The sequence below is a fragment of the Plecotus auritus genome (genome assembly GCF_963455305.1).
Source record: "Plecotus auritus genome assembly, chromosome: 4".
Classification (NCBI taxonomy): domain Eukaryota; kingdom Metazoa; phylum Chordata; class Mammalia; order Chiroptera; family Vespertilionidae; genus Plecotus; species Plecotus auritus.
Genome location: NC_137775.1, coordinates 8,593,576 through 8,608,776, shown reverse-complemented (window position 1 = coordinate 8,608,776; position 15,201 = coordinate 8,593,576). Strand labels below are relative to the sequence as shown.

General features: G+C 37.1%; 1 protein-coding gene across 2 annotated transcripts; it reads left to right on the top strand.

Moving 5' to 3' along the window:
• The first annotated feature begins 4,358 nt into the window (after positions 1 to 4,358).
• Positions 4,359 to 12,962, top strand: LOC308247030 (VIP peptides-like). 2 transcript variants are annotated; one of them, XM_080665535.1, is made up of 7 exons: positions 4,359 to 4,520; positions 5,734 to 5,842; positions 7,525 to 7,647; positions 8,578 to 8,682; positions 9,439 to 9,564; positions 10,375 to 10,462; positions 12,131 to 12,962. In XM_080665535.1, exons 2-6 carry the CDS (start codon positions 5,736 to 5,738, stop codon positions 10,418 to 10,420), a joined length of 507 nt encoding a protein of 168 aa, XP_080521661.1. In that variant the 5' UTR covers positions 4,359 to 4,520; positions 5,734 to 5,735; the 3' UTR covers positions 10,421 to 10,462; positions 12,131 to 12,962. The 2 variants fall into 2 exon arrangements, with proteins under 2 accessions (XP_080521661.1, XP_080521660.1); XM_080665534.1 differs by having other exon boundaries at positions 5,728 to 5,842; positions 12,131 to 12,961.
• The last annotated feature ends 2,239 nt before the right edge of the window (positions 12,963 to 15,201 follow it).

Sequence of the window (15,201 nt, the reverse complement as noted above, 5' to 3'; positions counted from 1 at the left end):
TTCATCTATAATAGCAACTAGAGGCCCGGTGCATGAATTCGTGCACCAGTGGGGTCCCACAACCTGGCCTGCAGGATCGGGCCAAAACTAGCTCTCCGACATCCCCTGAAGGGTCCTGGATTGTGAGAGGGCACAAGCCAGGCCGAGGGACCCCACTGGTGCATGATCGGGGGGTTGGGGAGGAATGCAGGAGGTTGGCCAGCCAGGGAGGAACCATGGGAGGGTTCCAGGGTGTGTCTGGCCCATCTCGCTCAGTCCTTGATTGACTGGACCCCAGCAGCAAGCTAACCTACAGGTCGATTGTCTGCCCCCTGATGGTCAGTGCACATTATAGCAAGCAGGTGAGCGGCCTTAGCATATTATTAGCATACTAGAGGCCCGGTGCACAAAATTTGTGCACTGGGGAGGGTGTCCCTCAGCCCAGCCTGCACCCTCTCCAATCTGGGACCCCTCAGGGGATGTCCAACTGCAGGTTCAGTCGGACATCCCTCTTACAATCCAGGACCGCTGGCTCCTAACCACTCACCTGCCTGCCTGATTGCCCCCAACTACCCTCCCCTGCTGGCCTGATCACCCCCTTTTATTAGTATAGATATGACCCTTCACAGAAAATTTTACTAACCCTGCTTTACAATAAGGGCTTGATGATTGAATCATTGGGACCAGACACCAAGATTTCCTTTCTTTGAATAGTGGAGGGAATAATTATCTTGTCTTTAAGCTGCCCTGAAATTAAAATGAGATAATGACTTAGAAAAGTATAAAAGCACCATATAAAGACAACTGTCTTTTTCATATACTGAAAAGACAATAAAGTGGTAAAATGAAAAACACTATTTTTATTCTTCCCCTTCCTTCTTTTACAGCCTTTATTTAAACTTTGAAATTTATAAAAATTTCACTACAATTTTCATTTCTTTACATTCAATATTATTCTGTATTGGTTTCAGGTTTTATATTAGTTACAGAATTGTGGTTAGACAATCATATACTTTACAAAGTGTTCCCTGATATTTCCAGTACCCACCTGGCATCATACCATCATTACAACACTATTGACTATATTCCCTATTTAAGTGACAGTGGGTTTACAGGTTCCTTCCAGTCTTTCTTTTGTGTTGTTCGCCTTTCCTTTTCTTTCTCACTTCTTCCCTCATTTTCCTTATATAGTATCTCAGTTGGCCATCAAAGCTCAGTGAAGGCACTGGGACACGCTGGTCAGCGCTGGGAGCTTCTCTGAATCACATCAATCAGTCTAGTACCCTGCAGTGCGGCACCCCTCCACTGAGGTGGCACCGCCCCTCAAACCCCGCCTCAGGGCTGGGGGTCCTTGTCCCTCCGCCCGGGCGTCCTTCCATGCCCATTGATACCTGGCTGGGCCCACCCACATCTTGGGGCCACTGCAGAACCTCTCTCTCTCTGCAGGTGAGGCAGATCCCTGCCCTCGGTCTCCACGAAGCTGTGAATCTGTGGCCAGAGGCCCAGTCTGGGTCTCAGCAATCCCATGCCTGCAATGTTCCCAGGGCACCGTGGGCATGGCAAGGCGGCCCGGCTGCTCCACCCTGGGCAGCGATGTTCCCAGGGCCCCGTGGGAGTGGCTAGGCAGCCGCTGCCCCTCCCGGGGCCTGCTATGGACCTGGACCCCCAGGGGCGGACCATGGTGCGGCCTGCCCCGCCTGTGTATGCAAATTTACCCACCATCTTTGATGGGTTAATTTGCATACTCGCTCTGATTGGCTGATGGGCGTAGCAGAGTGATGGTTAATTTGCATGTTTCTCTTTTATTAGTGTAGATTACACTTTGATTGGTTCAACTGGACATTTAGCATATTAGGCTTTTATAATATAGGATACTATAGGATAAGGATCCTCTATTATCTCTTTGCACTGAGGAAGAAATGGTGAATCTGGGTTTCTGTCTGACTCCTGATTTTGAAAATACCTTTCACCACATTTTCCTATATTCAGAAAGTTTTGGGTTAGAATGAAAATTCTATTTCTCTGTCCTTGGTCCTGTTGATGAGAAAGGGAGAGGGGAGATGTCAATATTTTTATGTGCGTTTGTTGTCCTTATCTGACCTGTTAGCATCAACAATGGTGATAACAATAGGTATAGTAAATGACCAGTTCTTAACAAAAAATAAGTTAAATGAAGATCAGATGATTTCGCTTTCAATCCCAATTTGTAATTAACTCCAGTGTGAACTTGCAAGCGATACTTAATGTCTCTGGTGTATTTATCTGTACAAGAAGAATCTTGGAGATTTGTTCTGGTAGAATGAACAAATGATAGTTCTTCTTATAAACAGCCCTTTACTGAGAAGCCTTAAGCTGGAAAGTAAGTTTTGTTAAAGATGTGTGAAAAATATTGAAAGATATGTCAAAGTTGAGGAAAAGCAGATTTAAACAGTAAATTCACATTTGTATTTTTGTATTTACTGAGTTTCATAGTAAATTCAACTACGTATTTTTTCTTATGCTTATTTTTCTGGAAGCATTCATAATGGATCTGGTTAAAGGATCTCTGGTTTGCATCCCTTTCTTTGAATAAAAAGAGAAGAAACACTTTAAAAAATATCTGTGGATTAACTCTTTGAACCTGCAGATGGTGCTATGATTCCATTTTAAAATTCAATTTTGCTTTCCAGGGTATATTCATAGGAAAAATACAGTTCTTTGTTTTCTTATCATCTTGAGGTAAAGTATTTCTCTTTATTTTTGTGTTTTATTATTATAATGGGAGAAACTGTCCTTACCATTAGAAAAATCTTCAATAGTTACTTTTTGTTAAAGCTAAATACTTCCTTTGATGAAATAACAATCACTTTTCTATCCTTTTTCTTTCAGAATTTTCTACTTATCACTCAGCATCAGTTTTTCTGTAACTTACAACCAATTTACTTTGCTGTTGATGTTCTTAAATAACATTGCTTCACTGAGAACTGGGTGACAAAGATCTAAGGACAAAAAATTCCATATGAGAATCATTTCAACCTCTTGTTTGTAATAATCAGGTAAAAATGATTTCCTGGTATTAAGCCACAGGAACTCTGGTTTAAGTCAGAGCTGTCAACTGGGAAACAAATTTCCAGCCATTTTGACATTTAATTCATTTAATTTTTCTTGTAACTGGATTAGAAAGTATGATTAGCATAGCAGGATATTCTTTTACTGAATCAGTCTGACTTTGAACAAACAAATAGATACTAAAATCTTAAAATACAAGAAAGAACATGGCTTTAGAGTCATTCTCTCTTGATAAACTTAAGAACAAAAATGTAAAAGAATACATGCACTTGTAGTTTTTACAAATACAAGGAAAGATGTTCATGTGGCTGTATTTATTTATTTTTTTACCTTGAACTGTGGTTAGATGTAAGCTAAACTACTGTGAATTAAAAACCCACAGTTAGAAATTAAGTGTGTATCAAAGCACAATACTCTCTCCAGCCTTCCAACTAGTTCTCTGAGACCACCTTCAAGTGATTGAGTTGGAGATGTTCAAAAGCTGGTGTGGGTGTGGGTGTGGGTGTGTGTTGGAGACTGGGAGCGAAACACGGTAATTCTGCGCAGTGCAAAGATTTATAAAAATGATGAGTAAAAATTTTGAAAAAGAAGAAAAATTGAATTCCTTGAGATAGACAGTTTGATAATTTAGTTTTTAAAGAATTTGAGATTATGTCTGTGAAAGTGCATTGGAAATGATGACATTCTATAGAAATGTCAAATAGCAGTGTTACTACCACCTTCTACTACAGAGTATGTATTACCCTAGCCTGGAGCCTTTCTGAAACTTTTATACTGGGATTAACATAAAGTTTCAACATAAAGAAATTATTACAATGGAAAAATAGAAAATTAGTTTTAGATGCTTTAAAAATTAGGATATCAAGAAAGAATATATGAATCAGGATCTACACGAATAGCATAAAAATAAAATAAAGGCTTTAGAAGAACTGATGCTTTGTAATAAAATAAAATTATACATTTGTAAGCAAAATGACCATAAGTGTTTGTTGCTTTTTAAATCTATTTCTGCACATAAAATTCTTATTTTCTGAAAGAACCTCAATGTCCCTGACTATAACGCAAATTCATTTGCTTACATCATTACTGCTAATTAAAGATTACACTATTTCACATTAAACTTGATAGCTGCTTTTGTTTAAAGAAAAGTAAATTTCCTCTCTTTTACGTCATGAAGATGCTTACTATATATTTATATAAATCAGAAATTAGATAAGAATTTCAAGCTCTATTCATCCTGTGGGAGAGCTGCTGTGACGTCTTTCAGAGTTTTGTGATTGCTCAGCCCTGAGTACAAGCCCTATAAAATGATGGGCTTTGAAATGCTGGTCAGGATAGAGTGAAAGCTGCTGCTGGCAATAACCCTTAGCCAGTACAAGGTCTGGTTCAACTCTAACTGGTGGAGCCTTTCTTGGACTCACGGGACTTCAGCACCTGAGACAGCTCCAACAGTCTGTGGAACAGAAGGCTCTCCAAGAACCCTCCTAGGCAAGGTTAGTGACAACTACAGCTTTCTTCTTTTAATCCCTCTCTGCCGCTGGAACTTTTCTCAGGGTAGATTGAATTTTTTTCTCTCTGGAAATTTTTTTTTACAGTGTTCTTTCTTTATAACAACAAAAAGAGGAGTTTCTCAGTCACCTGGTAAGGATAGAAATGCCTCAATTTCTCACGTATGCATGAATTTTCTGAATTCTTTTGTTTAAAAGATGGTTTTCCTGCTGGCCATTTTATTTGATACTGTTTTTTAAAATAATGCATACAAGTAGTGTTTTCTTTTTGCTTGTATATAAATTTTTGACCGAAGGGTTCAGTGGGTACATTTGTTTTTGAAGTTTCAAACTTGTTTTTTAAGTTCTGTTCTTTCTCTGTCATATGTTGGTTATGTGAATCTAGGAAGCATTTATTTTCCTCTTTATTTTAAATTGAAATCCTGTGATTTTTAATAGAGCGCAAGAGAACAGACCATGAAGTCTTAAGTTTCTACCTAGAAACTATTTAGACATAAAATGTGTAAGTGGATTAAATGTTAAAACCACACAATGTTTTTAATATTTTTTTCTTCTGTGGCAAAAATTAGGTCAATGGTGATATGTGGTTTACATTTTTTTGGGGGGGGGTGGGGGAGGTATCAATTTTCACCAATAATTGTGTTAAGTTGTTCAAACTCAGGCTTAAGGAAGTATGTTACTGGTAACATCTACAATTAAAAGAAGAAAATATGTATATACAAAATCATTTTTTACTGTTATATATACACATTTATATGTACATGTTCATTATAAAATGTATAATAACCTAGTTTTATATTAATCAGATGCAGAATCTTAAAGTAGGAAAAATAATCATCTTTTTGCAGTTGTTAGAAATGATACTAAAATTGGATGCCACCACTTTGTAATAGAATATGGTCCCCAGGGCTATTTCCAGCAGGATAAGAGTAAGCCAATCAATGTATACTTGGGCCAACTCTGAAAAATAGGCAGTAGTTCAAAAGGATCCTCATTTTTATTCAAGCCCCCGCCACCAAGAGAAATCGTCTTCATTTACAAAGCAATATTATTATAGTTTAACTGTTTCTATAAGATGAAAATGACTTTTTCCAAACTCTGTGCAAGAGTCTTCAGCATTTGCTGGACACTCAGAATCACCGAGCAGGTGAGGTCTGTGGACGGGAAGTCTGATGTGGTTCTCCCTTTCGAGGTGCAGAGATGGAATCCGGAAGGACGCCCCGGCTCCTCCTGCCCCTGCTCCTTTTCAGCGTGCTCTTCTCACAAACATTGGCGCGGCCTCTTTTCGGAGCACCTTCTGCTCTGAGGTAAGTTCTCTTTCAATTCAGACAGTTGGACATTCCTTCATCTAAATGGGGACTTCCTATCTGGGATTTTGGACAGCTCAAACTTTCAAAAATTACGTATTATTTATTTAAATATTAAATATCTGCTTGATGTGTTAAGCAAGCTTTTTCAACACCAGGTCCCCATGATTAGCCTGAGCCCCAGCATCACTCTCAGGGCATGAGAGACAGCATCAGTGGCTAGTTTTATGGATAGGGTAGTTCACATTTCCAAACAAGGTGGAAGGAGAATTTGACTTTCCATTCATTCAAAAGCAGCTTTAGATAAGGAACGAGCTTTCATACAGCATCTCAGTTCAGATCAGTATCTGATGGAAAAATAGAACTTTCATTGCATGCCTCATTTTTTGTTCATTTTTAAGATCAGTCAGTAAATAATCATAAGTTTAGTAGTTGATTATAAAAATACATATAGAATCATGTTGGAGAGATCTACCTATGCAGAATTAATTTGTTAATATTAAGAATTGTGGAATAATTGATCTACTGAGATACTCTTGCCCAATGAGTAACTTTTAATATGTGGTTTTGATTTTTAAAAATCCTTAGTTTTTACTGTTCTCTTTGTGGTATTTTATATTTTAAATTCATAGACTATAATACAGCTCATTTAAAGCTTTATCTGAAATAAAATAAATGTATGTTTAAAGAAATAAATGGTCAATTAAAACTACATTAGTTTAAACTTTCCTCTGGTCCTATACCCAAGGGCACTATATACAGGCACTAACTCTTGTTCTTCACAAGGTCTGCTTAAAGCCAGATCTCTGCAGCTTTGATAACTAAACAGAATGATTCTGACTGAATGGTTATATCATCACAGATGAACAATCACAAGAATGCTGACGTTTGCATTGATTACTAGGCTTCATTCTCAAAGAGGACTGCTTGTTACTGACTACCAACTACCACATCACCAAAAGATACACAAGTGCCCAGGAACCAACATATTCCTTAGAGGCTTATGCTAACAGAGAAAACATACATACATAGAATTTTAATAGTTTGCTGGTGTTCAAAATGTGTATGCATTTATGAAATGTAGTAATATTCCCTGTATAGGAATGACTATCCTTAGTCTTTCAGTGAAGCACTGTACATCCTTTACTAAAATATGTTACTACATAAGATTAGAAACCAGAGGCCCCACAGAATTAATGAAATTTGAGTAAGTATTCAGAGATGTAGAGGTTCTTTGGACGTGATCAATACAGAGAAACATATCACACAAAATGATACGAAACACCAATAAACATACAATTTGCTCACCATTTTCACGCTGAATATTAATTTTTTTCAAAGTGCTTATGAAATTTATGCTTATGAACTTTGCAACCTGAAGATATTACTAAGGAAGTATACTTTGCTTAATGTTTTGATAAGATGGAACTGAGTAGCTATCACACCTGATGCATACAGCTTATAAAAGTGGGATGGTATCTATTTTATGGGATAAATAAAATTTTATTATTTACACTCTCATAAACTATTGAAGCCATTAAATCAGATACACTATACATATTTTGTGAATAGACAATACTTCCCAAGATTTTGGGTATCTTATTTAAAATAATTGTATAAGCATAAGCACAAACTTCTGATAAAATAATGTATTATATTTCTATTGTACTTTGCCCTGGTAGGTTGGGTAACAGAATACCCTATGAAGGAGAAGATGAACCTGACCAAGCTTCATTAAAAGCAGACACTGACATCTTGCAAAATGTATTAGCTGAAAATGACACACCCTATTATGAAGCATCCAGGTGAGTTCACTTTTATGAAATGGTATTTTAAAAAACACAGTTTTAAATTATAAGTGTTTCATTTTTGTGTCTCCATGAAGCTATTTCTGCAGTGCAGCACTGCATGTTTCCTCATGTCAGGGCTTCATCCAGCCACATTTAGGTCCAGGACTTGCAGGCAGAGGCTGTAACATGGAACAAGCCAGGGCGAACTAATCACTCACTTGCATTCTGTTGCACAAAATGTCAACATCAGATACTGCACCAATTCTAGGAAAACTTCCCCATTTAAGATTTCAGGATAGAGGAATTTCTAAGGCAAAAGTTTCATGTCCACATAAAGAAAAGATGTCTAAAAATAAAAGCTACATTCACAGAGACATTTGTCAAGAGCAGCATTGAAATATAGACAGTATAGATCTCTACTGAAGACAAAGAATAGAAGCTTTCTCATTTGAACAGAAAAGTTGGTTGATAGACCCTAAGCTCCTCTCTTTTAAAGGATTTTGTTTCCAAATATTGGCAGAAGAAATAGCAAAAGACATAATAGGGGTTACAATCAGGATTGTTTCCCCTTATATATGTCATTATTAAGGGTAAGAGAAATAAAGCACCATAAATAAATGGAAACTAATTCAAATGTTATATTTTTCCTACCAATATTCCTTAGAGAAGAATTTGCTTTATAGATTCTATCAAGGAACATTATTTAATGTTGAGATATACTTCTACAAAAGCTAATTTCTTTGCTTTTCAAAATTTGGGGCTGGAAAATCTGGGTTATTAGGAAACTAGGAAATCTAATTCAATTATTAGAAAATCTCCTTTTGGACTTAAGTTTTTATAAGAAGCTTTCATAAGTTTATTAATTTCTTTCTTATTGATTGAGCCAAAATAATATTTTAGAAAATCATTTTTAAAATAATGGTTATCCTTTCTTTCTTGTTTTAGGAATACCAGACATGCTGATGGAGTTTTCACCAATGACTATAGTAGACTCTTGGGTCAGATTTCTGCCAAAAAATACCTTGAGTCTCTTGTTGGAAAACGCGTTGGGTAAAGATAAATTATTATTATTATTTTATCAAACACATTATGATTTTTTAATCTGAGAATTATATTTGCACTGTTAATAATTTATTAATGTTGTTGCACATTTATAACTTCGATCATATTCAATTTAATTGAAAAATAATTTATATTCTTCGATAAAATATACCAGTCCCATGGATTAAGGCTTACTAGTAAAATTCTCACTGGCTCTAGACACACTTATTTTCCTTTAGGAGCAAACATTTGTAAATCTGCAATCAAATTGAAGTAGACACAGTAAAAAATAAATAAGACATAGTATAAATTGAAGCAAATGTTAAGGTTAATCATAGTAGCTGTTTTTTAACTTCCTGCTCAAACCATGCTTTGGAAGATTCTTTCTTTAAATGACTAATAGGTGAATATTTAGATGGCACTATTCAGGTGACATAGCTCCTCAGGAAGCATTAATTTATTAAGAACTTTTCCTCCCAGTGGCAGAAAACAACTTTAAATATCTCCCTATGATTTGATAGAACATTTGCTCACTTAGTACTGAACGTGTCTTAAGACACTCCCAGTAAGTGCCAACATATATTGGATTATTTCTCACTCTCCTATCTTTAGGCTTAGATGTATTTTTTTCTATGTATTTTTGTCATAGAAAATGAGTTGGGTGTTAGAATTCATTTTTATTTGACACCAAGAAAAATTGGAACTGTGGTATATTTATCATTTCTTGCTAAAAATCGTTGATTCTATTTCCATCACATTTCTTAGCAATGACATCTCAGAAGGGCCAATCAAACGCCATTCGGATGCAGTCTTCACTGACAACTATACCCGCCTTCGGAAACAAATGGCTGTGAAGAAATACTTGAACTCAATCCTGAATGGGAAGAGGAGGTAAAGAAACAGAAAACTTGCTAAAACGAGAACTTATAAGTGACTTTTAGAATAGAAGCTACAGAGGGAGCCTTCCCTATCCCTCTATCTCAGTATCTATACTCTGAAGCAGTAATTCTCAACCTTGGCTGCCATCAGACAACCCTGGACACAGCCCTACCCAAACTCATTGCCAGGAATTAGTGCCTTTATGGATATGGTTCTAGATATACGGATTTCTTCAGAGCTCCCTGGTTGATTCTATTGTGTCTCCAGGTTTAAAATTGATGACTATAGAGGCATCTGCTTTGAATCTGGAAGCAAGTTTTAACAAAAGTGCTGGTTTTTAACCATGGAAAGCACAGTCCACTAGCAATTTGGTATCACATGGAACTCCCTGTATGAGCATTCCAACTCCCTTATTTTACAAAATTAAGCTCTAAGTTATTTTGTCTTCTGACATTCAGTGAAGCCCAAGTCTGTCTGGGGTGTGTAGATATTGGAGCACAATAAATAGGAAGTGGGATGCTCTCTTTTTATTCCAATTATTTTTGTTTAGAAAGTGAGTATTAAGGACGACCCTGGCTGGGTGAGGCCATACAAGATGACTTTCTTTGCCCACCAGATTGTAATTGTGTAGGAATGATTTTAGACACTTTAAAATAAAATAAAAATCATTCACAGGTAAGAACTAAATGGAAAGATAATTATTTAGCTCCCAGAGCACTTTACAGGGCACAGAGAAGAGCATAGGTTACACAATATCATTTATTTAGATGCTTTATTCTCTAAGAGCCTTAACATGCACAATTTTCTATTTCTGCTGCACAGCACTGAGGGAGAATACCCTGACTTTTTTGAAGAGCTAGAAAAATGATGAGAAGGGTCTTTGAAGAAAGCTGGTGGAAATGTCCCAATGGTGCGTATATCTGCGCATGCTTATCATATTTTTATAGCCATCATCCAGCTATTTCCGTAAGTAAGAGCTGCTTGGTAAGAGATATCCTAGACTTGTTCACAGTGAGACCTCCTGTAAGAATGACCCTTCTACCAGAAGTGAACCATGGGCCCGTAATCAGCTTAAAATTATTCATGCAGGGTTCTGATTGCGTAACGGAGAAAACTCACAATTAGTAAACAGTTTTGTATCTTCTAGTTTACCCAGACATATTCCTACCCTCTGTCAAGATTTAAAACAGCAGAGACTGACTCACACTAATGAGAAAAACTGGTCTTCTTATCAAGCATCCAGCCAGGCTGCTGTTATTAATTTAAGGTTTCATTCCATGATTGACTGCTAGCATCTTATTCAATTTAAGTACAGGGAAATGCCCCCAAATTACAGCCAGGTTTGTTATTGTGAAAATACAATGCACTTTGGGTCTAATTGTATTCCTTGAAACATAGCAAGCTTCAGGCAGCAAAAGTCAAGTTCAGCTTTCTTTATCTATAAAGTAAGTGTATTATGACTCCAGTAGTATTTACTGTAAAATAATTTTTGAGTAGAGAAAAAACATAGTTTTTTTCTTTGTTATATAATAAGCTTGTTAACACAATTACTTTTATGTATACATAGGTACAAGGCATATATGTTTCCTGAGTACATGAATGCTTATATTAGCTCATAAAATGTATCTATGATATTTGGCAAGTGCTTAAAGAAATTTTACATCATCAGCACTTGAGATTAACAAAATTTTTCTCTAAAGGCTATGGAGTAAATATTTTTGGTTTTGTGGTCTATATAGTTTCTTTCAAATATATGTCTGCTACTGTAGCAGAAAATTGTCCACAGATAATATGTAAAATGAATGGGAGCAGCTGTGTTACAATAAAACTTTATTTCTAAAACATGAAGGTAGGCTAGACTCCAACCCTGAAAGGGTCAAGGAGATTAAAGTAGACCCAAGATTAGAAAGTATAATTCATTGTTCAACTTCAGTCCTGGTATTCATGAGAGCCCTCAGTAGTGGGCAGGGTGTCTGCGAAGACACCTGCACAATTGGTGACTCGTATCCACTGATTACCCTTCACTTCTAAGGGACATGCCTGGTCAGGGGTGTGGCGCATGCCCATTCATGGTCATAGATGGATAGTCCAGAGAAATGAGTCCCTTTGCTCAAAAAAGCAAGGTAATCCCATGTGGCTTCTTGAAAAACTGTTTATAAGAAGAAGGCCTCTCCATTCCATTATACAGCACAGCAGACACTAAAACACAGAAGAGGACTATTCACTGTGTCTTTTGTAAATTGTAAGATTATCTATTAGATTACATCTTCCATTTCTTTTTTTTAATGTGTAGTTTTGGACAAATTCTTTTTCACAAGAAATCTTGTGGGTCAGCCATTTGTGAAAATTACAAATTATTGACTGACCAGAGAGCATCTTCCCATCCCTGTGCCATTTCTAACCATCAGTGTTTTGGAAGATGTGCTCCTGATTTCCCACAACAGGATCCTTTGTCACAGACTATTGACAAGGGGCAAAGAGAAATAGATGTTTATTGAATGAGAGGATAAGGGAATGAAATTAAGATGCTGTCAATGAAAAAACTTTTATGCTTACATACTAATTCTTTCTTTTTCAGATTCTTGAAGAAAAATGGTAGATGATGTAATTACATTTTGAGCTCTACATAAGTAGTAATTCAAGAAAACATCTTCAATATTGAGACCAAATAAAATACTGTGTTGTGAATGTTGTGATTTATTTTAAGCTAATGTAATAACTGTGTTGTTTACATTGCAAATGTTATTTAAGAGTTCTTAAATTTGTCTTTAACTCCTGAAAATCCTGTAATTTCAAATGCTGTGTACCCTTTCTAACAAAAACATTAAATGACAAGAAAATAGTAGGTTAATTCCAATTATATTAGGCTTTATGGAAGGGTAGAAATTGAGCAAAATTGATTTGTTTATTTATAGAGTTTCCTTAACTATTCACATAGTACACCAGATAATCAGTGTGTCCAAATTTGAATGGTAAGCAGATAGAATGCTGTGCTAAGTAAACCTCAAAATGTCTAAGAGGATACCAACCAAGTTAAAAAGTCATTCTTCAAAATAGATGTTTTTAAAAATGTAATGCATTTTCATATTTTAGGCAACCTTTATTTTAAACTGGATAAAATCTCATAAATTTGGATCTCTAATGCCAATGGCTCTCTTCTGATCTATTGATTCAATGAAGGAGAATGGCCTCTACTTCTAACTTTGGACCTTGCCTTTAATCTTGTGTAAAGTATGTGTAAAATGTAAACTTGTTTTCCCGTGCTGAGTACTTTTTCTCCAATATCCTTCAAAGAATGTTTTGGTCATACCAGTTTTGGTCAGTGAAAGTGCATTTGGAGACACAACTATTTTTCCAAAATGATTGTAAGAAATTAAACATAGAAAATAAAGGTGTCTGATTATCATTGCAAACGATTTCTGTTGTTTTGCGTCTTTAAATGATACAGTAGTAGTAGCTCATTTTAGCACTAAAATGCCAGCCACTAGATCGTTTTTGTGATGTTAGAGGTAGAATTATGTTTAACTTTGTGTGAGATATGAAAGAGAAAAGCCCAGAATGTTCCCAAGGTAGATCACTTGCACTGAATTAACTGAGATGGAAAAGATGGGAGGAGGGAGTTTCCAGAGCAAAAGGAGTTTAGATTTAGACATTTTAAAGATATATGTTAGGAGTTCTGAGGAGATGCTGGGCTGGAGGTAAACTGTTGGTAGACTTCAGTATATAAAAAAGATTTAAAGACACAGGTCATGAGATCATCAAGGACCAAATCTACACTAATAAAAGAGAAAGATGCAAATTGACTGTACCTTCGCAACACCCACCAGCCAATCAGGAGTGGGTATGCAAATTAACCAAACAAAGATGGTAGGTTGATTTGCATACACAGGTGCCAAGCGGCCGGGGGCAGGAAGCAGGCGTTCTGCACCGCTCCAGCCACACAGGGCCTCTGGGCATCATGGGAAGGTGGAAAGGCGGCTCCGGCCGGAGTGAAGGCGGTGTCGGCAGCCAGGTGAAGGAAGGCCCATTCTTGCATGAATCATGGTGCATCGGGCCTCTTGTGTAACTATAAAAGAATCTCAACACAGGATCCCTGGTGTGTTCATTTACCAGAACTGTTATGACAACATACCAAACTCAGGGATTGAACAACAGAAAATGAATTGTCTCAGTTCTGGAGGTAGAAGTCTGAGTTCAGGGTGTTTGCAGGGTTGATTCTTTCTGAGGACTGTTAGGGACAATCTAATCTCTCTGATTTCTGATAGTTTCCTAGTCATCTTTGGTTTGTAGAGGAATCACCTTGATTTTTTTGTTGACATTCACATGGTTGTGTGTGTGTGTGAGTGTGTGTGTGTGTGTGTTTGTCTGTGTGTCTATGCCCCCAATTTTTCCTTTTTAGATAGTAGCCATATTAGATTGAGGCCCATGCTAATTACTTCATTTTAATGTTTTTACCTCTGTAAGACTCTGTCTCCAAATAAGGTCACATTTTGAGGTACTGAGAGTTAGGACTATAACATATGGATTGGGGGGACACAATTCAACCCACAACACTGAGACACTGCAACATTAATAATCTGGCATGTTGAGGAACAAATGGGGTAAAAAGGAGTGAAAGAAGCAGCTAGTAAAGTAGCAGAAAAATAGGGAATTTTGTAGTTCTTTCAAGGAAGAAGGCATCTTTAAGAGGTTTATAGCTGCTGCTGTGTAAAATAACATTTACTTATTGGTTTCTTCAACTAGTATTTATTAGGAACCTGCTATGTGCCTAGCACTGTCCCCAGTTCTGATGATATAACAGTGAACCAAATATACAGAAATTCCTGCCCCCAGAGCGTTTATATTCTACTGAGGGAAACAGATGATAAACAAATTAGTTAAGGAAAATGCATGTTGTGTTAGAAAGGGATAAGTGTTAAGAAGGAAAATTAATGCAGGGAAAGAGGATATAAAGTGTTGAAATGAAAGATTGAAGCTTTAGATGAGGTTCCTGGAAAAGACCTCATAAGAAGGTGAATTTGAGGAAAGCCCAGAAAGAAATCAGCTGTGAGTCTCTATGTAAACATCATTCTGGACAGAAGAATTTCCAGATGCAAAAGCCCTTAGTTTGGGGCTTACCTCATACTTTCAAGGAGCAGAGAAGAGGTCAATTTAGCTGACGTGCAAAGAATGATGAAGATACCATCTAAGAGAGAGAGCCAGAGAGGTTATGAAGAATTAGGCCACATGGATCATCATGGGTCCCATTCTGCCTGGCTCTCCTTAGTACTCAAATCTGCCCTATCTCCTGGTTTTCAAAAATCTAGCTCTGAGACCCAGCCACAGCTGAGTGTTCTACCGACCCTTTCCCAGAGCTGAGTTTTACTTTTCCTTATCTTGTCTGTGAGGATGGCCTTTGCCCCTGTAGACCCTGAGAAAGAAGATACAGGACAAGAAGGGCTCCTGGTGGCTTAACTGGGCTCAAATTATAAACAATAAAAAGCCCACCCAGTGTGGCTCAGTGGTTTAGCTTGGACCTATGAACCAGGAGGTCATGGTTGGATTTCCCGTCAGGGCACATGCCCTGGTTGTGGGCTGGATTCCCAGTGTGGTGCATGCAGGAGGTAGCTGATTGATAATTCTCTCTCATCATTGATGTTTCTATCTCTC

Excerpts from the sequence above, each read along its gene's own strand:
- LOC308247030 (XM_080665535.1), top strand. The coding sequence starts at position 5,736 with ATGGAATCCGGAAGGACGCCCCGGCTCCTCCTGCCCCTGCTCCTTTTC. Across the intron at positions 7,648-8,577 it reads CCCTATTATGAAGCATCCAG|GAATACCAGACATGCTGATG; the intron begins GTGAGTTCACTT and ends TTCTTGTTTTAG. Across the intron at positions 8,683-9,438 it reads CTTGTTGGAAAACGCGTTGG|CAATGACATCTCAGAAGGGC; the intron begins GTAAAGATAAAT and ends CACATTTCTTAG.